A 22442-nucleotide genomic window follows, 5' to 3' on the forward strand; every position below is an offset into this window, starting at 1 on the left:
TTAAACATAAATAAAAATAGTGCAAGCTCAGGTAGCTCAGACAAATAGGTTTATATCCTTGTTCAAATGTTACTTTGTGATATTTATATAACTGTCACCTCCCTCAATAGAGAAAAGCGCTGATTACCAATAACTGCTAGCATGTACCTACATGCATCTACACTTACATTTGGCCTATCAATTTAATGGTTATAATTCAAATCACTGAAATTGGCTCTTAGTTCCTCACAACTATTACTATTTATGTATGCCGATGAAGATGGTAAAAGTATTGCAGAGCCCACATTTGGTTTATCGGATGTACACTTTAATTAGGCAGTCACACACAAGAAAGCCTTTTTCTTTAAGTACACACTTGCAAAGAGGCCTTTCCACTAGTTGTTTGGTGTGGTACTATCATTTGGCGCTGCTATCACACCCAAACTCGAACACTGACACACATACTACTAAACACAGGAAGACACAAATACATCACAACCCTTTCATCGCCTTCTCTCTGGGTGTACACTGTTCATAAGCTTGGTGGGGGTGGGGCATGTTGCAGATAAGGGGCCAATTGTAAGCGATTAGACCTTTTGCCAGCCAATCAGCGCAGCCCAGCACTGGACAGCAGCCAATGGCAATATGTTCAGCGCGGTCGGGGGGAGTATGCACTTACTCACACAGGAAAAGACATGTGGCCCTGCTATGGGACTGGTTTTGGGGGATATGAACTGTACACAAACACACATTCTAAGTAGCATAAATGAAGATTTCATGTTGGAAAATTAAGAAATAAGCAACCTGCTGATCTAGTCTTGGCCCTATTCTGTTCTTATCAATACTCAATCACATAATCAACTCCAATCCCAAGCATTCAGCACAACAACCCCTTATCCAATCAATAATGTCCACATGAAAAAAAGAAAAACCAATCAGGAGAAAATCACCATTTGCTTTACTTTCCCAAAATGTTGACTCATATATTGTTATTGATAATAAAAAAAAGTATACCTATCATTGATTTTACATTTTTCAGGTATTTGTTAGGTTTTCTTAAAGTAGCCTAATGATTTATCCCAGAGCCTGCCTTTTTCCAACCTCTACAATATATACATACTGTATATAGGCTATACAGAAATGCAAACAGGAATGTACACGCAAATTCACAGGGTTGTAAACAGTAAGTCAAAAATATAAAAGTAAACTCAAGTATAAATTATTTTTATCGTGATATTTGTTTGTCTTCTACAACATCACATTGACTGTGTGTAAATAACATGCTGTGTCTCGCCTTGAATCAATTCATACTTTCAGTGTGAAGCCACTTCAGATAAGAAAGGTATCTGAATAATACTCAACAAAGCTCCTTACATTGTTGCCTGTCATAGCCTTTATGAGTTCTATTATTCACCTCAAGTGTGTTGAGGGCCTCGGAGTTGTCCTCCCTTTATAATCTATTTGTGCTCTATCTACCAATAAAAGCAACAATGGCCAACAAATTAATCTTTACAAAAAACTCCTCCAATACCTTCGCACAAGTCAGTGCTGACACCGTGTCAGCAGATGGCGGTAGTGAGCACCGAGGCCATTCTGAGCTCACAGAAAAAAAACACAAACAACCACAAGAAAAACCACAAAACCAAGATGGCGGTGCAAGAGACAGCATCTCAACTGTCCATGGCTCTCAAAGTCCAAGAATATCCCACCCTGAAGGTAAACAAAACCTTTCATATATGAACAGTCTTCCTAACCTGCTGTGTCTTAAACACACGATGTGTTTGACGCTGTTTGGAAAATGGGGATGAGTAGTTCATTTTTATAGCGACCAAGCGAATTTGACAGGGAGGCTAACGTTAGCTGCACTAGCTTAGCTAGCAGCGTCCTTTAACTACCTGTGTTTAAATTGCATCAGCAAAGATCAAGCAGCTGGATAAATAACAAATGCTGGTGGCCAGTTAGCAGGCGGTCTGCTGCCTCAATTAGTTCTTATTATTCACCTCAAGTGTGTTGAGGGCCTCTGAGTTGTTAGCCTGAGTGTGAGTCTGTTGTTTTTAACAAAATTGTCATTTGACGTGTGACTTATGAATTGTCAGTTGACGATACTTATACGTTATCTAACGAAAGTTGATAGCCGTTTGTCAGTTGTGTGTGTGGGCAAATTTAAAGGCCGAGCTAACCTGGCTACTTAATTCAGTTTAAAGATTATATTTACATTATGATAATAACATGTTAAAACGTGTTTGCTCGTCCATTAAACAACCAGGCATGGCATTCAAAAGAAATACCTTGAAAGTGTGTTTGGCCTGCTAGCTAGTTTTGTGTGGGGGAAACCAACAGGAACCACATTTCTTGTCGCTAAAGATAATAAACACCCTAGCAGATAACGTAACGTCAAGCATGCAAATAGTAGATGGCTGTAGGAAGGGTCGGTAGAAATCACCGTGGGGAGAGCCCGTAAACGCTGCAATGTCAGGCAGGGAATCAGCCCTGAGAGTTAGCGCAGTGTCATCATATTGCTGCTGCTGCCTCTCTGCACTTCAAAATGGCCAGCGAGAGAAATCACAGCCCGCCGCACACACGCACCGTTCCTCCATTTCCACAACACGTTACTGCGACACCACTGCTAAAAGACGAGCTGAGAGAAGCTGCTCCTGTGTCCAGCCGCGTCGTCGTTTAAAAGCACGGTTGTGAGTAGCAATGTATTGGCAGCTTTTGTGTAATAACATGTGGCATGATGGTGCCATGATGAATATAACGTGTTGTTTAAGTCGTGTCTGTTCAGGAGAGCATGGCTGTGGCGATATGTCTGCCTGTGCTTGGATGGTGCAGTATAGGGATGATCGGCTCCATTTTAAGACAGGACTGATGCTTTTAATTGCTATCTAAGGGGAGTGTACATATGTGTTAAGCTATATTTAGCAGCTAATAACACAATGTTGCCTGTTAGACATTTAGGAATCGGCTAATCTGCATTGCCAATAAAATGTACCTTGTGTTGAGTATTATGTCCTTGTGGATGGTTTTGGATATTTTCAGTCAGATTGGTGTAAGGTAAAGAAAAAACAAAAGGAAATGGTAACCCTAACTAATATATTGAACAGCCATTGGACCAGTGCTTTGTTATCCTGAATGGTGTGACAAAACAGGCCCAATTTTGAGATGACGTTGTAATTCTGCATTGTTTAAAATAATGTGTCTGTATTCGAGGTGAGTCAAAAATGTTTGCTCACATTGCCTAAGCCATTAGGTTTAGCCATTTTAAAGATTGTTTAATATTGTCAACTAAAATCATATATGTTGCCTGATAAACATTGGGGAAGCTTCTAATCTGAATTACCAATAACATGTAACCATTTGGATATGATGTCCTTGTGGATGTTTTTGGATGTTATCAGTCAGATTGATGTATTGTAAAGTAAAGGCAATGGGAACCTTAATAAATATATTTACTCATTTTTGTGCTTAATTGACCAGCCTTTGGACCAACGCTTTATTCTAAATGGTGTGACAATGCAGGCCCTATATTACAGTGAGATGACGTTGTAATTCTGCATTGGTTGAAAATATTGTGTCTGTATTCAAGGTTAGCCAAAATCTTTTGGACACGCTCAATTGCCTAAGCCATTTAATGATTAGTAGATATTCTTAATTATCATAAAGCTTGGAGTGGGCTTGTACATGTCTCGCATCAAATTGTGACAGACAGCCAGTCACACAGTGTCATAATAGCTGTCTTTGTTAATGTGTTAATGACTGATTTGTATGTCACCTGTCAATTAAATCAAGGATGTCTAAGAGTAATGCAGTAGATAATGCTATATATTATATTGTAATAACAATGTATTTGATGGACTGTTTATAGATGCATTATCCAGCTCTAAATGCCTGTATTGGCTTATCCAAGGAATTTAAAACCTTGGATATCACATTCTCTGCATTGATTTGTTACATTTACTTTCCTCATACATGTTAAATACATAACCACTTAAGTACAGACGGTTACAAAAGCAGTTGTTACAATCTCTACAGCCCTTGGTTCTACATTATAGTTGACTGCTCAACCTGGGTTGTTTGCATACACTGTGGATTCTATAGATATTGTATGAACTGATTTATTTGTCTTTCCATACATCTTGATGTTATCATCACCATGTAGAGTATCTGCCCTCTGAACATTTAGTTCCTGACCCTCCACATCATTTGTTGATCTATTGCCAATTGTGTTTCTTAAAATCAATTTTCGCATACCTGAGCAGAATACATTCACTGTTTCTTTCCAAATGGCACTAATGAATATGTACTAGTGCTTACACGGCTATTCCATTGTAACATCTTAATTATAGCGTTATATTCTGGGCATTAGTTTGGCAAAATTAGAGCTAATAGGTTCCATAAAAATTCCAACATGGCAGCAAAATGTCTTTACTGTTGAATGTTTTGTGACACGCTTGCATACTTTTCCTCTTCAGTGTTAGTGACCTGTGAAATTAACTTTGCTCTAAAGAAAAAAACGACTTGTAATGGATCCAAGTGCTCCTCTTAGTTTTGTGTGCTGTATCTTAGAAAGGAAGCCACAATGGTCACATTCTTCTGGAGCACAGGTGTCTTTAGAAGCCTCACTTCACTACACCAAACATGATGGTCTTTGGATTGGATTTAATACAGATACTTTGTTTTGCCCCTACACCGGGGTCCAGGGCGGGTTTGTCTGTTTGTTAGTAAATATCACAATCAAATGTTGTCAGATTTATTTCCTCTTTAATTAGAATAAATATGCAAGTTCTGTTAAAATGAATAAGGCAGATTTAATTTGGGGAAGGAAACTATTTTCTCCTCATAACAGTAAGACATTATAAAAACATCTTTATTATTGAGTAGAGAAACAGTACATCGATGTGGAATTAAATGTAGCAATGATTACATATTCAGCCGTATCAAGAAAGGCAGGCTCGTTGCAGTCAGTGCTTGTGACATTTATTGGTATTTATTTGGATATACTGTTCTTGTTTACCCATTCCTAGTTTTTATGTGAACGTTTGTCTTGTGAGCGTTTTTTAGTCCCTACAACACAGGATATCTATGCACATTTCTTCTACTTTTAAGGAGAATCCCTAAAACTCAGTATCCGTAAAATTGCTTACAGCTCAGTTATCCAAACAGCTTATCCGTGTGTTCACTTATGCTGCTTTGTAAAACTGTACTTGGTTCCATGCTTGCTCTTTGGTGAATTCCCAAAGTTAAAAAGCCTGTGTTGTTGTTGTTGTTGCAGGTGCCGTACGAGACTCTGAACAAACGTTTCAGGGCGGCTCAGAAAAACATAGACCGGGAGACAAGTCACGTGACGATGGTGGTTGCCGAGCTGGAGAAGACGCTGAGCAGCTTCCCAGTAGTCGACTCGGTGGTGTCACTGCTGGATGGTGTGGTGGAGAAACTCAGCGCCCTGAAGAGGAAGGTGAGGGATTCATATTCACACACACTTTCACACAGCAATGTAATCTCTACGGACCTTAAAATAGTGTTTTATGTATAGATTTGGCATATGGGACAGTATAAAGCCAAGATATTTCGCTACACACTCCAGAGCCCCTACTCTATGAACAAACACACATGATCCCTGTTGCATTTATTTCCCTCTGGTCTGCCTATGGCCTTGGTATGTTTTGTACTGGTGTTGTATTATAAAACTTCTCTACACACAGTAGCATACACATTTGAATTTATTTTGTCATCTGCAGTCTTTTCAGAGTATTCTTCTTACAGTAAACTAGAAAGCAACCCAAAAATTGAATCCCTTCTTCAATAATGGTTGGCAATAGTTTGAATGTTAGATGCTTTTGACGCATACAGGCAGTTACCCTGTGCTTGGATCACGGTTCTTTTTTCCCTCTGACTCACAATATCTCTCTAGTTCAGGGGTGTCAAACTCAAGGCCCGGGGGCCAAATCCGGCTCGTGACTTCACTTTCTGTGGCCCCACAAGAGCTTGCAAAGAATATAATATGTTTATTATACGATTACATGCCGATTTACAGAAGCACGTTGCCCATAAACTACATGTCCCATAATGCATTTCAAATTTGACTTTCACTCTTTTTTTCAAAATGTCACTTCTTTTTGGGGATTTTGACTTTTTTCTTCACAATTTGACTTTTCTTTTCTTAAATCATTTTGTGAAATGCGCACTAAAGAGACTTGCAATTTTTTGCCCTAGACTTCTGATTTCAGACGTATTTAATTATGAAGTTATTACCCTATCCTAATAATCCAATGCAGAGGCAATAATGTAATATAATACATTATATTAAATATTCATACATTTATTTTTCTAAAGTCTTAAAGTTACAACTGGCCCTTTGAGTGCAACCATAATGCTGATGTGGCCCGCAATGAAGTTGAGTTTGACAGCCCTGCTCTAGTTGGTGTAATTTTTACAATAATGGTGTTTCCTGCTATCATTTTAGTTTCAGAGGGTTGTTCTTTACAAAAAGTAATTGCACAGATGACCAGATACTATAGAATGTTGGCTTAACATAGTGAAAGCAGCCATGTTTATGAACAGTTTATAACAATCAGGTCTTTGTTTTTACTCACTTTTAAAGTGGTGACCTGGACTGGGATGTAATTTTCGGGCCTTGTGTGGATGGAAATTATGGCTGCACGATTTGGGGAAATAATCTAATTGCGATTTTTCTGACAGATATTGCAATTCGATTTGCGATATTTGTTTTTAAGCGACCCAACGGAAGTTTATTGTAAAATGCGGCCATATCTCCGGCCAGGAAGGTCGTATCAACGTGCTCCCGTCTCTAGCACCCCCGCAGCCCGAGCTACGACTGAAAGAACTAAACTTACATAAAAGTTCTGTTGGGTTGCTTTAAAGTCAAGCTTCAGTTTCAGATTCACCCTGTAACAGATGTTAAACATGTGATGGAGCATTACTAATCTGACTCAGATGGTTTGTTTCACCAAACCATCTAGGAAAGCTCCATTGGAAGCCATTTGGAAAAGTGTTTCAAAAATACTTGGCAGGTGATTGGATCAATCTGTCTATCACCTACTATCAAGGGCCACTTCTGATTGGTTAACGGCCCGTCCACACAGCAGCTTTAAAAAAATCTTGGAGCTGGGCGTGTCTCAAAGCTTGGGGATTTTTTACGACCAACAACTAATCACATGAATCTTCCGCCCCTGACACACAAAGCAATAGCAATGTTAAAACGAAGTAAACTGGATATAAAATCCCCAAACAGGCAAAAACCTACCACTTTCACCCACTGTCTCTGCCAACTCCCTCCAAGCCTGGTTCCTCCGGTTTGTATCCCGGTAAGTTATTAGCGACTGGTCATAAAGAACCGGGTGATTTGCTACCGCAATAACTAATTTCTCCTCCATTTTCAGGAATATAGGAAATGAACTGCGGTATGTCTCTCCCAGCTTGTACGCGGTTTGATTGGCTAGCGCTTGTACTGTCAGATTTGCATAAAAGGGATTTGATTGGCTGACGCTTCCACCTCAGCTTCAAAAGTTGAACATTGCTCAACTTTTGAATCCTGAAAATCCTGGAAATCTTCGCTTTGCTTCCCCACAATGCAGTTCGGCAAAAAGCGAGGCAAAGTGACGTCACCCCATTCAAAGTGAATGGGCAGAGAAGCGTTGGATTTTTTTTTTAAAGCTGCTGTGTGGACGGGCCGTAACAATGGCTGGTACATGTGGAGCACAGCACTTATGATTGGTGTGGATGACTGACACACAAGAAGAAGAAAAAACAAAAAAAATCGCAGGCTTTGCGATTTGATAATTGCATCATTTCAAAATCGCAATTTAAAATCGATTAACCGTTCAGCCCTAATGGAGATATAACAGGAAAACTCACACCACAGTCGCCTTCAGCTAGAGCCAGCTGTTAAAAGTCGCATTGCTCGACCCCGTTGACAAAAGCACCTTATTGTTGCCAGGGTTTCTTTGTGTATTGTGTTGGTCAGCGGTGGAATGCTGCCTGGGTGGTTCATCTATCAAGCCTTTCTAAAACGACAGAAAACAAGTGATGCAAAAAACACACTTCTGCAGTCCTTTTGAACTGTGTGCCTCTATGATGTCCAGTAACTACTTTGTGGCCAATACACCCTGAAATCATTGAGTGGAGAGCTGAGTAATACCGGACACCATGATGGTGTGCTTGGACCAGGGGAGTGATTTTTCTCCCAAAAATGTGGGATCAAACTAAGTCCAAAGCCTAAAAAGAACACTTAACAAGAGAAGATAAAGCAATACATGTTGTATAAATGGAAGTGTGCCCATAGAACAGAGTTTTCTTTTTGCCGGTCAACATGTCCGTTGAAGTTTAAATCTTCCGGTCAAAATGAGAAAAGTGCCGGTCAAAGGTCTTCTTTGTTATTTATTGAACTTTAAAACAAATTGATATGATTCGATATTAAACAAACTAATTATACTAGATTAACTACATTATTCAAAAGTGTACAGTAACTTACAATAACACGGGAATAATAAACGGAGCGCTCTCTCCCTCTCCTGACAGCCCGTCAGTATCATGCAGCTCGCGGATCAGTAATGAGTGACCCGACAGTAAAACTAAACATATCTATAACTAGTTACGGTACTTTGAGAGGTAATTAAAATAGCTACGTGTGATATTCTAACCTGGTGTGTGTTTTGTCCGCTCACCGCTGCAGGTGACCATGCAGAGCTGCGTGTCGACTCGTCAGCAGCAGCTGATCTCTCTCTCCCGTTTATGTCCATATCGATCAGATCCAGCTAGTTCTAGCTAATGATATGACTACCTGCTTATTAAAAGACACCTAAACAATAAGCGTCGCTATGCAACCGGTTGAGGCCGCAAAGTATAGCGCAGCATTATGCATTTGTTTACATGCCCACCAGAACCCAGAGGCATTACCAACAGATCAACGCACAATCAACCTATACAGGACATCTGTATCCACATTAAGTGTTAGACATTAGAATTGACTCTTCTTGTCTGTCAAATACTCTTCTTGTCTGTCACAGAAGTGGCGCAACTGATGCGGTATTGCGCTATGGGGAAATTATTTTGACCGGAGAGATTTAGATTTGCCGGTCTTCAGCATATTTTACCGGTTAAAGTCTGGTAATTACCGGCTAACGGAAAGTCTGCCATAGAATAGTGTTCATGGGGATGCAATCATGTACTGAACAATATAATCACGGATTACTTGACACTGTGTCCAAATATACAAACCCACCATGCAGCGATGTGAATACACAGTAGGCGCGTTCACACAGCAGTACTTTTCCCACTTTAGTTCCGATATAGTTCCGAAATGTTGCGTTCACACCAAAGAAATCCGGAACTAAAACTAGTACATGAGAACCTTTGTACCCCCTTTTCGTGGGAGAAAAAGGTTCCTATTTCTGATTGGCTGGGCGGATTGCAAACGTAAAACTCCCAAAATGTTTTGTGAAGCCGCCATTTTATTATCTTAGCATTAGCCCAGCGCACAAACGCAGAGAGACTAACTTATGGCAACACAAAATAAAACATGGGAGCGGTGGAGATGAGGAGGTGTCGGCGTTCTGGCGATTTACTCTGAAGCCAGTCCCTAAATCCGGGGACTTCCGGCCGAGGACTTCGGGTGGCAGTATACACCGTGAAGTTGTTTGCGGCCTGCCAGTAAACCCAAAGCAGAAGAAGTGACATCAGCGGCTTCATTTGCCTAATCCTCCCCCAGGGACTTATTCCGGTGTGAACGCGATCTGTACTTAGTTCATGAGAACTAAAGAGTTCTGATGAACCTTTGTGGGAAAAGTACTGCGGTGTGAAAGCGCCTATTGTCCCTTTCCAGTTATGTGACACCCAACTTCACCTCATCACACAAGAGTTTACCTCTAGAACAGGTAGAAGCTGTTCATTCTCCTTTATCCTCAACAATTCCTCCAGAAAGAAATCTAAATGAGAAACTTATGCTACTTATTTTCAAAAGAACCTAAAGCATCTTTACACAATAACAGGGTGTCATTTTACAAGGTATTACATTTTGTAGCTTGTTTTCAATAAGTATATAAATTGTCCAAAGAGGTTGTATTCTACAGTCTGCCTGAATGTAATCATTGCGTAGGTGTGTAGTGTGATTCTGTGTAGTTTATTTATGGCATCCCGTTGGGTTTGACGTCATCTGAACAGGACATCGCACGCTCACTGCTTGATAGCGCGCGAAGGTCCGTTTACGCCGGTTGTTAAACAACATCGTTATGGGGAAATGCAAGTCTGCGTCCAAATGGTTGGAAGATAAGGAGGAAGGACAATCAATACTGTATATAGTGAATGTGAGGTAAAGTGTGTCGCCAAGGTAACCGGTTAAAACTCCAAGTGCAGTGAGGTCTTAAAATGTATGGAATGGGTCTTAAAAGGTATTACATTTGACTTCAGGATTCCTGCATATACCCTGGATAAAGGGAAAGAAAAGATACTGAGTCATTTGAACTCATGTTTTAGTTTTTGTCCTGATGCATATTCAGCTTTTCGTAAATATCCTGCTTCTTTTGTGCTTGTGTGTCCTGTAGGCTGCAGAGTCCATCCAGGCAGAAGATGAGAGTGCCAAGCTGTGTAAGCGTCGCATCGAGCACCTGAAGGAGCACAGCAGCGACCAGCCGGCCTCCGTCAACCTGTGGAAGAAGAAACGCATGGACAGGATGATGGTGGAGCATCTGCTGCGCTGCGGCTACTACAACACAGCTGTTAAATTGGCCAGACAGAGCGGCATAGAGGTGTGTGTGTGTGTGTGTGTGTGTGTGTGTGTGTGTGTGTGTGTGTGTGTGTGTGTGTGTGTGTGTGTGTGTGTGTGTGTGTGTGTGTGTGTGTGTGTGTGTGTGTGTGTGTGTGTGTGTGTGTGTGTGTGTGTGTGTGTGTGTGTGTGTGTGTGTGTGTGTGTGTGTGTGTGTGTGTGTGTGTGTGTGTGTGTGTGTGTGTGTGTGTGTGTGTGAATCATCTGTTTAGTCTCGAGGTCATTCAATGACTCAGGAGTTCTTTGAGTTCATAGTAGTGTTTTGCTTTTGAGAATATTGAAACATTAAAACACAAACTGAGCCTTTTAGCCCTTATGTTGTGTTCGGGTCTCCTGTGACCCGTTTCAAGTTAAAATTATATAATAACTACGCTCTAGTTTTTTTTATCAGAACAAGGCTTCATGATATCCTCCACAACAGCTATCCGTCCGGCAGTGGCTCAGTCAGTAGAGGCTTGGACTGTAAACCGTGGGGTCGCCGGTTCAAGTCCCCGACCAGACCTAAATATGGACTGGTACTTGGAGAGGTCCCAGTTCCTGCCCTGCCGTGGTGCCCTTGAGCAAGGCACCGGACCTCCCCCCTCACTCCCATTGCTCCCTGGGCGATGTACAATAGCTGCCCACTGCTCCTAGTACTAGACCCCTGGTACTAGGATGGGTTAAAAGCAGAGAACACATTTCACTGTGTGCTCTGCATGTGTGACCATTAAAGAGGGTTTCATCCCTCCCAATTCGATTCTATTCTATATATAAATACTACAAAACTGATTTTGACCATTTAAGCCAAGTCTGAAGTGTATCATTTGGTGTTGGGGACCCAGCAGCATGGAGAGGCGAAGTCCCTCCCTTTCCGAGGGACCTCCATGGGACCTTATTTCGGAAAAAAGTATGTATTGAAGTCAATGGGGAGAGAAAGATTATCTTTCGATCCCGTTTGAATTGTGCCACGAATTACACATATGATGTTTGTACATTTTAAAAGATAATTTTGCAAGTCAAAAAAATAAAAATGTGTCGTAAAACTGTGAAGTAACACTTTTTTTTGTGTGAAACCGCTCAATGAACTACATCTCCCGTCTCGCACCACACACCAAGACGGCCGTCCAAGTCTGGGCATGTTGAGAGCTGTACATACACACAAGGGGAGTTAGTCGGTTCCGTAAGAGCCAGCATGCGGGACCACGATTATGGGATTTGTAGTCTTTCTAGTTGCATATTTTTCATAATCTTATATTTCAACAGTTTTACGACAAACTGTGACTTTTTTGACATGGAAATTATTTGATAAGATTGACAAACATCATATGTGTAATTTGTGGCACAATTCAAACGGGATCAAAAGATAGTTTTCTCTCCCCATTGACTTCAATACATCATTTTTCCAAAATAAGGTCCCGTGGGTTGAAAGTAGATGGGCTGGACTTCGCCTCTCTATTGTTTCTTCACTATAGGAAATATGAGTGAATTTAATCGCATGTTTTACTTAAATATGTGGTGTAATGTTTGTTGGGGCCATACAATAATATCGCAACAGGATTGTACGGTTATGAATGCATAATAAGTTACTTATGACGTAGTTAAAACAATATTGGATGATAGTCATTATTTTTGAGTGTTTTGGACTGAGATAAATCATGGGTCAAAATTGAAACAGCTTTCGAACACAACACAAGGGTTAAACTGTCCATTTATCCTAATACTAGGGCTGTGAAATTAATCGTGTACAAATGATTATTTGTATTTTTTTTTTTTAAAGTAATCGTTTTTTTTTTTTTTTAATAAATGGATGTTTTCAAAGTAAATGGATAATCGTTTTTAATAATGGTGATATCAATTATTGACCAAAATAATGGTGATATCAATTATTGACCAAAGTAATCGTGATTATGATTTTTGCCATAATCACACAGCCCTACCTAATACACAGTGTGTTTGTGGTGTGACTTGTCTCGTCCTATTTGTTGAATGTTTAATTAGTAAATTATAGGAATGCCTGGACCGATCCACTTTCGATCGTTATCAGCCGATATTCATTCAAATTAGACACTTAAAAGATCGCCATGAATGCTGTCTTTTATTGCTGATAAAACATTGTACAAAAACATTTCAGTGTCGAAATTGGAAAGATGAGAGATGTCTTAGGTTAGCTGATTGCATGCGGAGGGAAGTACAGTCCTACTTAATAACAGAGCTAATGTTTAAGGACGTTTCGTTGAATTGCATCACCATGTGTAGAAAGCTCTATTAACTAGACAAGAGTATTGGACAAAGGTACATTATATTATTATCATGATATGTTCAAATGTCATCTTGTAAATTAAAGTTTTTGGCAATAAAATTCAATTAAAAAGGGAACAGTTTCCTGGCTGCTGTCTAAACTAATGCCAAGATTTGATGAATCAGTTTTTTTGTGTATTATCATTGACACATCCACTCTGCTGTATTTCAGGATCTGGTCAACATTGAGATGTTCCTGACGGCGAAGGAGGTGGAGGAGTCTCTGGAGAGGCAGGAGACGGCCACCTGCCTAGCCTGGTGCCATGACAACAAGTCCCGGCTCCGCAAGATGAAGGTAGCTCATTTCACTTTTACCTCACCAGTCCAAGTTCGGCCGAACAAATCCTTAAATGCCATGCGCATGAAAAGCTAAAACGTGACTGCATAGGTTAGGTCGATCATTTCATCATCAGGCAGAATGATATGGTCAAGTTGGTTTTATAGGTTGTACATTTCTGCCCTTTCTAAACAGAAATCCTCAATGTAACACTCTTTGTGCTCAGAAACAGACCTGTTAAGATTCAGTTACTCCTCCTGGGCAGCGGCAGCAAGATACTGTGTTAATCCTCAGATTACCCTATTGAACCAGAAAGTAGTCAGTAGAGCAGACCTCCACCATGACATGGTAATCCTCCCAGGTAGCTGTTGGAGAGTCAACTCTGACCTGCATAGAGGGCAGAACATATATGTGACCTGCTCTATCGAAATCAGTCGCATTGACCCGAAGACACATTTTGAGTCGTATACAGTGCTGGAAAGAGGAGATTCCTAGCTTTCTAATGATATCAGGATTGTTGTTGTACTCCAAATATCAAGCAAAATATGTCACATTATATAATGACTGTCACCGAGTCATCATTTTGAGAAAAAGGCCTTTTTTAAAGTTTCCTCTTCTGAATCCATCGATCTGATTGATTATTAGCGGAGAAAAATTATCAAAGTACGAAGGGAAAATATTTTAGTTTGGATTACTGGTCTGGGGGAAGCTCGCGTGTGTGTTTGTGTGTATTGTGTTTGTTTCCCGGGGAAAACACTCACGAGAAACACCGGCTGTTGTTATGCCTGCTGTGACGTCAAGTTACTCCGTTCTCCGCTTGTAATTATGCCGTTACAAGCTTCAAAGTTGTATTTATCGTCTGAATTTGCCGAAACAAGTTTAATATTCTGAAAGCCAAGACTTTGTTTATTTGAAATCAGATGAAAACAAACTGTAACGGACCCTGCCGTGTTATCTATGATTACTATACACCTTACATTCATAATTTCAGCGGGAGGGAGGGGGAGCGGCGGCGCTGCGGAAGAGCAGGGTGCGAGTGAGAGGTGTCATCTTCCCTTTACAAGCTTCAAACATGTATTTATCGTGTGATTTTGGAAATAAAAATGTCATATTCTGAAATCCAAGACTTTGTTTATTTAAAATCAAACAAAACACCCGAACCCGAAAAACAATTTTTTTTAAAGCAAATCCACGTTTATTTTTTAAACGAGCCGTTGCGACTTCCAACTGATTTCGATAGAGCAGATCACAAGGGGTTAGTCCAAGTTTGGGATGCTGACGCGAGGGAATTCACTGCCAAGACAGGAAGGTTTAGTTCAAGCAGAAACATCTTTAGGATCAGGTTTTTTTTAAACTACTGGAAGATCCATGTGGATGATTAAATATTGAAAGGCATCTTGAGAATTTGAGTGGGGGTATGTTCGTTTTTGCCATCTGCCTGCTATCAAAGTTTATATACGGCAACATTGTTTTTTTTTTTAATCAATAATGAGGATTTTGCTGCTCTGTTTTAAACTCACTGGCATGTTTGGTCTGTTTCTTTGGCAGAGCTGTCTGGAGTTCAGTCTGAGAATCCAGGAGTTCATTGAGCTCATCAGACAAAACAAACGCATGGATGCAGTCAGGTAACACACTCGTGCATGCATGTGGGCATTACACACACACACACACACACACACACCCACACACACACACACACACACACACACACACACACACACACACACACACACACACACACACACACACACACACACACAGAGTTTCAGCTTTTACACGTACATTGTCTTAAAGCCACTTAAACAAACATACCCCCCTCTGATCTTCTTCGTGTCTCTCTGTGTCTCTCAGACATGCAAGGAAGCATTTCAGCCAGGCGGAGGGGGGGCAGCTGGATGAGGTCCGGCAGGTGATGGGCATGCTGGCATTCCCATCAGATACACATATCTCCCCATACAAGGTAAAGCCTTCATTCATTTGAATATGTACATGTTTGACACTTTATTTGGTGATACCCATTACACACACACACACACACATCTATGTATGTTCAACATTATGGTTTACTCATCTGAGATTCCCACTCTAAAGATAAAATGCATAGGTAACCATCCCATGTATAGAAAGGGTCTATGTCTAAATTGTTAAAGAGGGATAACGGGTTCTATTATCAGTCCTTTCTATTTCTTAGTGTATTTTATTATCACACTGCCGCCGGTATTCTTGACGAGCACAAAGAGCCTACTCCCTTTAATAGTGAATTGTAACAAACAATCCTAAACTAAGGTTTTCTCTGTGTTTTCTCTAACATTTGGAAACTTCTCGTTAACTTAGCTGCTGACTCAGGAGGACAGAAGACGACGTGAATGTGTGAAACCGACTGATGTCTGTGTTTTTCATTCTTTCATTCAAATCAGGAATATGTTTATTTAAACATTAGATTTTTTTCTTAGATATTAATGAGTTTATATAATGACCGGTGCTGCTCTAGAATCAACATATAGTTCTATTTTAAATCAATTGTAACGATGCTTTGAATGTATATTTTTATAATATATTTGTTTTAATGTATCTTATTTGTAAGAACACATAAGCACAAACTACCATAAGGAGTAACAATAAAAGTAGTAGTTAACCAATCCTATGACCAGAGATGTGGTATAGCTCAGAGTGGCCACTAGAGGGCATCAGTTCCCTTTTCAAAAAATAAACTCAACTCCTTCTCTGTCCTCGGCCAATACGTTCATGTTCATGCACATTTCCAGCTATGGCTTCATTATTTATTTTCTCATTGTTAAACTTATGGTCAGTTATCAATTCACATTCGGAAACACATGTTATGACTTACATTACTTTAAGTGCAAGAAATAAACACATATGAGATATTTGAATAATCAAGCTCTGAAGGACAATGTTGCTGCCCCAACAGTTTTAAGGGATTTAACTGTAATATCATTTAGAAAATGCATCTATATTACAATTAGAATTAATTTGAGTGAAAACAGTTGCTTTGTGGTTAGCTCAGTACAGAACATTCTCGTCTGCATAGCCTTCACCATGATGTTGTATTACATGAAATACCCGGTTTCCAGATGTGTGTGTGTGTGTGTGTGTGTGTGTGTGTGTGTGTGTGTGTGTGTGTGTGTGTGTGTGTGTGTGTGTGTGTGTGTGTGTGTGTGTGTGTGTGTGTGTGTGTGTGTGTGTGTGTGTGTGTGTGTGTGTGTGTGTGTGTGTGTGTGTGTGTGTGTGTGTGTGTGTGTGTGTGTGTGTGTGAGTGAGAGATTAGAACATCCTGGCTTCACTAAGCCCTTTACTACTACTTTCTCTGCTGTGTGTTGCTGTTTCCGTCGCCTCAGTGAATGCAAATGTTTGAAGAATAAACATAATTTGTGTCAGAGACAAAATGTCCTCTTGGAGTTTTGTGAGCACAGTCTGCACCTCGCTGTATGTGCATTCTCTGAATAACAAAGCACTGGGTCTGAGGTCAGCTCAATTTTTCCAGGAGTTTGTTTCAGTTATATAACGCACACATTTTAAAACACTCTGGTGTCTGTCTTGTTTTTCCCCCATCAGGATCTTTTGGATCCTGCCCGCTGGAAAATGCTGATCCAGCAGTTCAGATATGACAACTACAGACTGCACCAGCTGGGAAACAACTCTGTGTTCACTATCACTCTACAGGCCGGTCTGTCCGCCATCAAGACACCGTATCCTGCCATATTTTACTCCAAATAACAAGAGTATTAGGCCCTTTTTGATTTCATTTTCTAAGACCAACACTCACGGCGTTACTACACTTCTGTATGAGTCGCTGGGCCCAGAAAGACTGTTTCCCATTGACTAACATGGGGAAAGAGACGTCTGTAAATCGTTGGATAATTTTTTTTCAACTAAATAAACTACCCAGGATGAACATTTGTATAGCCCTTATTAAAATCAATCGGTCCTCAAGTTGTAAAATGTGCTAATAACGTTATTCTGAGAGTTGTTTTCCTTTGCATTATGAACGCGCATCTAACCCACGGGACCGCGCAGTCCGGCACGTTCACGTGACATGTTCAGTACTACATGAGTTTTACCTTTACCATGGATGCACAATAAGAACGGATTATATGAATACTTTCGTGATGTTTCGCTCTCTCAAAGGTTGGGCCATTTTGTCTTCATGCGCCAATGAGCAACTCTCATAGGAATGAACGAGGCCCCTCCTCCCACGCTGTATCCAGTTCTTATTATACATCCATGCCACCACTAAGGTTATAATGTAAGTTTAAATGTTATCAAATGAGTTCTTGAAAACACATGACCTTTTCTCTTTGACTCCACTGTCTAATCAAAATGGAAGTGCTCGACGCTTTCTAAATTGTTTTTGATGTTTCTTTCCTCTGAGCCTGTCTACTGACACCCATGGTAACATTGTGTATTCAGAAATGATTTCACTTATTTTCCTTAACCTTAATGCGCGTTCCAGTCAGTGCTACAAGGAGGACGGTACCTCTAAGAACCCAGACTGCCCGGTGTGCAGTAAATCCCTCAACAAGTTGGCCCAGCCGCTTCCCATGGCCCACTGCGCCAACTCCAGACTAGTGTGTAAGATCTCTGGGGAGGTCATGAACGAAAACAACCCCCCGATGATGCTGCCTAATGGATATGTCTATGGTTACAATGTGAGTACATTGCATTTCTACCTAACTAACTACTACATTTCTATCTAACTACATGAAGAACAAAGAGTGCATCTGCTCATGACAGCTTTTGTCTTGGGGGTGTAGTTGGTTAGAAACAACAAATAGTTCACAAAATATTTTGAATATCTTGAGTTCATTATATGTGGAAAGTGACGGTAGATCTTAAAGTACAGGGATCATGAGATAAAGCTAGTTCGGCCTATAGTAACGCACATCAATTCACCCCAGAATAAAAATGCCTTGTTTGCCTCTCACCTGAGTAGCTATTTATCAATTTAAATAGTTTTGGGGTATAAAGAAAGTGTTGGAGATATCTGATGTAGAGATGTCTGATGTGTTGCTCAAAGTTTGAAAAAAACATTTGAAAAACTGAACAGCAATGTCTCCAATTTCCACAGACATTGTGAATGGTTAGATTTAGGAACTATTTTATTTCCATCCAACTACACCCGCCAACAAAATAAGCGTGAAGAACAAAGTGTGCATCTACTCATGACAGCTTTTGTCTTGGGGGTGTAGTTGGTTAGAAACAACAAATAGTTCACAAAATATTTTGAATATCTTGAGTTCATTATATGTGGAAAGTGACGGTTTTTCAACACCTCAAGCCAAGTGCCATAAAGTTCCATTATATGAATGAGAAGAAAGGCTCCAACACATCAATAGCACTAGAGCAGGGGTCGGCAGCCCTTTAAGCCCCCTGGTCTGGCTCCCTTGAGCTTAGACAAAAATAAGAAGGAAATAAAATAAAAGTATTTGTAGGGCTATTTATTACTTTTTGTTATATTTTTGTTATATTCCATGGAATGCTCTTAACGTCCCGATAGCAATGAATATATTAAATGCTTTGACAATAAATACATACAAAAATGAATCTCTGGAAGCCGTAGCGCTGTAAAAAGCACGACCAATCATTTTAGCCGACCCGGCTAAAATAACTGGATGGCCTACCTGCCTGTCAGCCTTCCATCTGTGCACAAATTTATCTCGTGGCCTCATTGATGATGCACGTTCTTGTGTATTGGAGGAGGGAATCTGTAAGAATGTCTGAAGGAAGAGGCATATTTTTTCCGGTTGTGTATTTTCAAATTCTAGCTTACACGAGCTGGTTTCTCCATTCTTACCTACCCTACCTTTAACTCGTTTTAGGGTGCAGCTGTATGTTTTATTTATTTCAAAGTGGGCCCATTTTAATAATATTATTTTTTCCTTCAAATGTGCAGAGGACTCCCCAAGTGCTGTGTTTAATTTATTTTAAAGTAGGCCTGTGTATTATTTGTAATTCTCCTTATAGGAGTTATTTGTTTCTTATTAGAGGTTAACAGTTTTATATAATGTAATAAATCGCCTAATAAATGCAAAAAAACTGTAGTTTTTGTCTGATATAACAATAAATACAACTTAGCTATCAAGCTATGAAATATGTTTTGCGGCTCCAGAGAAAAAATGTTTGGGGAAAAGGGAGCAAAATGGCTCTTTTGGTCAAAAAGGTTGCAGACCCCTGCACTAGAGGTATGAGGAAAACATATATTAGTATATTCTGGGGGATCCCTTTTTTAATTGAATAATGGGAGCAAGAAAAGTAATGGATGTTTGTTGTTCTTTCTCATTTGTTTTCTGTCTGCTTCGTATCTCTTTCAGTCCCTTTTGTCCATCCGCCAAGACGACAAAGTGGTGTGTCCCAGAACCAAAGAAGTCTTCAACTTCTCTCAGGCTGAGAAGGTCTACATCATGTGATCACCCAGATAACCCGTCTGAGGATTAACATGATCGCATACATCGTTCATCACCTGGCTTACTCAGAGGGCCACCTGTGGAGCTGTGATCCAGAAACCCCCCCACCCTCCCAGACACACCCGGCATTTGTCACTACCCCCTCCCTCCCCCCTCCTCAAAAATGATCATCTCAAGTTCTTCAGTTTCTTTCTTCCTTTTATTTTATCACACAGAAACTGGGATCCTCTCCTTTCAGACTCTGAGAAAGAGGTTGAATGATCTGATTCATTGAAGCACATGGACTATCCACATTGTCATGATCTCAAAGGCCCTCGCTGTGAAATGTACCGAACAAGGACTGAGGGGATGCTAGTTAGACGTTTGATTTTATTACAACAAATAAAAAACCTTGTTGAGGTTATTTTGACTGTGTTCTTTTGTTACTAAAATAACATGTGGCAGGTCTGTGATAACCGGCTATCCATATAAACACATGACTTTTGGGCAAAACAAACATGTCTGCCTCCTGTTCGTGTGGTAGCATCTCGTTCTGTAATGCATGCTGTTGACATCCTTTGTCTTCTAGCCATGTTTTTGGGTGGATTGTTGGGGGGATATATGTTAAATGCCTCTACTAAACTGCCTACTTTCTTTGCATTTCATCCCCCTTGGTTGTGTGAACCGGAGCCTGATTTGGGCCGCTGTAGGCTTCTTTTCAAATGTAAATATTAGATAGGAATTGATCATCCTCGTGTGTAAATTCAGAGGTTTTGGGGACAAGTTCCAACGACAAAGATGAACTTTCTACAAAGATTGCTGTGTGAAATGAACAAGTCTTTTTTTGGTGGCGTATACCTCAAATTGGATGTTCAGTAAGACTTCTCACTTCTGAGGAAGCTTTCATTATTCAACAAACTTGTATACATTGATTACGGTGTATTTACTACCATAATGAAGTTTACACAACATTCAAACAAGACAACCATCTTTGATGTTTTTTTAAATTGAGCAAATCGTCTTCCTTTTTTGTGTTTGGTTTGCCATTTTTAGTTAATTTCAACAAATGTCTCATTACTTCAGCTAAGAGAAAAGTGTGTTTCTGTGAACTTAACATATTTATGTTTGTTTAAAGATAAAACCCTAGATGTGTTAAGTTGATTCAACATTTCCCAAATAGTTTTAATTTCATAACTATTTTTCCAACAATAAAGAGACACTGCTGATATTTTTTCTCTATGACTTTAAAAACCTAATGTAGATGACGGATGGATATGTGATCGGACCTAGATGTACACAAATTTGGACTCAAGTGACAACTAATGCACAAATTGTGAAGAATTTACCCGTAAACACCCACATTAAGAAATCCAAAAATGCAGTTTTATGTTGATCAGTCTTTTGGTCAATCATTTCTTCCATTTTTTTTTCTTTCAACAAACCAAAAGTTGCCTCATTTGTGTCCATAAATGATTTGGAAGTGTATCTGTAAACGACACAGACTGTCCTGTGTGTTTGTGTTGGTAGAATAGATAAAGGGATTGTTTCATGAGCAACATGCCTCATAAAGATTTCAGTGAACTTTGTTTTCAGTCCTTCATTATTTTTCTCCTTTGCTCGGTCGGTTCTTAGAGCAGCATTACCATGAACCCTGTTGGGTGTGACGAGATTAACGATTCAATGCGAATTTTGTTGACATGGAAATGAAACCAAGTGTTGTGTCTTTCACCTGAAACTTCATCTCCATGATCTGAAGAGGTCAGCAGTCTGTTTTGGTCTAGCAGTGAAAAGCACTCTTACAGATGGTAATTAACTGTAGGGTCAAATCCTTTCTCTGTAACATGGATTTGATGTAAACACATAAGCAAGACAAAAGAACTAGGTACTTAAAATGAGATTTGGCAGTACAATTGTTCCTTTATATCTGGTAAAACTAAACCTTGACTTTGAATTGAATTGACTAAGAATTGTCTTCCAACATGGGGTTTTTGGGGAGGCGGCAAGCGGTTATCAATTAATTTTCCCGTTATTAAACAATTGATTATAATGTTTAGAAAATTGTGAAAAAAGCTTGCTCATTGTTTCATCTTAAATGGTTATTTTCACCAAACCTCTCAAACCATAAAACTAATCTGAGCAGCTCAAATCAGATAAGCCGGTGGCTGAAACATACTTTTTTTGGCTATATTATATTCATTTTCTACTGGTTCTACTGGTTCAACTAGTTTTTTTTACTCTATTTTTTATAATTTTGAATAGACCTGACTGCAAAAACCCAAGAAATTATCCCATGTTGAATTAGTAGATGTTGCCATAAACCTACTAACATTTAAACATTTAAAGCCAGTTCACTAATAGCCAGTTTGGTTTTGACTTTTCACACTAACCAAGCTAAATACTCAAATTACAATCGTAAAGGCACTGGCTCACATTGTACACTTTTTTTCACACGAGATATACCTTTGCATTACATTTTTGGTTGAGAACGTGGCTTTGGTTTAAACTTATGTGCTCATTATAAGCCTTAAACAATATGGAAAATGCCATGACCCCATTCAGAGGCATAATAGCATTTGACTTACTCGGCTGGGGGAGGGGTTCATGTGTTGGACAAATCCGAAGATAATCGGCAGAAATAAAGGCTTAAATGTTGCAATTCCAACGCGTATATTTGTGTTGGTTACGGATATAACTGATACATCATCAAATTAAAAAGTTTAATGGATCA

At 39.7% G+C, this 22442-nt stretch overlaps 1 protein-coding gene across 8 annotated transcripts in view; it reads left to right on the top strand.

Annotated features, from left to right (window-relative positions):
• maea (macrophage erythroblast attacher, E3 ubiquitin ligase) overlaps window positions 1–21295 on the top strand; it is a 92399-nt gene extending 71104 nt beyond the window's left edge. For 5 of the 8 annotated variants that reach the window (XM_079670552.1, XM_079670550.1, XM_079670551.1 and 2 more), the window contains exons 5-13: window positions 5252–5434; window positions 10539–10742; window positions 13209–13331; window positions 14862–14938; window positions 15165–15273; window positions 15648–15698; window positions 16887–17020; window positions 17785–17980; window positions 19643–21295. In XM_079670552.1, the coding sequence (XP_079526678.1) occupies window positions 5327–5434; window positions 10539–10742; window positions 13209–13331; window positions 14862–14938; window positions 15165–15273; window positions 15648–15698; window positions 16887–17020; window positions 17785–17980; window positions 19643–19738 (1098 nt within the window). In that variant the 5' untranslated portion in view covers window positions 5252–5326 and the 3' untranslated portion in view covers window positions 19739–21295. Of the gene's footprint in view, window positions 1–1544; window positions 1696–2511; window positions 2670–5251; window positions 5435–10538; window positions 10743–13208; window positions 13332–14861; window positions 14939–15164; window positions 15274–15647; window positions 15699–16886; window positions 17021–17784; window positions 17981–19642 lie in introns of those variants that run through there. The other 3 variants (XM_079670549.1, XM_079670555.1, XM_079670556.1) reach the window with 3 other exon arrangements.
• Window positions 21296–22442: the final 1147 nt, after the last annotated feature.

The sequence above is a fragment of the Notothenia rossii genome (assembly GCF_949606895.1).
Source record: "Notothenia rossii genome assembly, chromosome: 3".
NCBI lineage: Eukaryota > Metazoa > Chordata > Actinopteri > Perciformes > Nototheniidae > Notothenia > Notothenia rossii.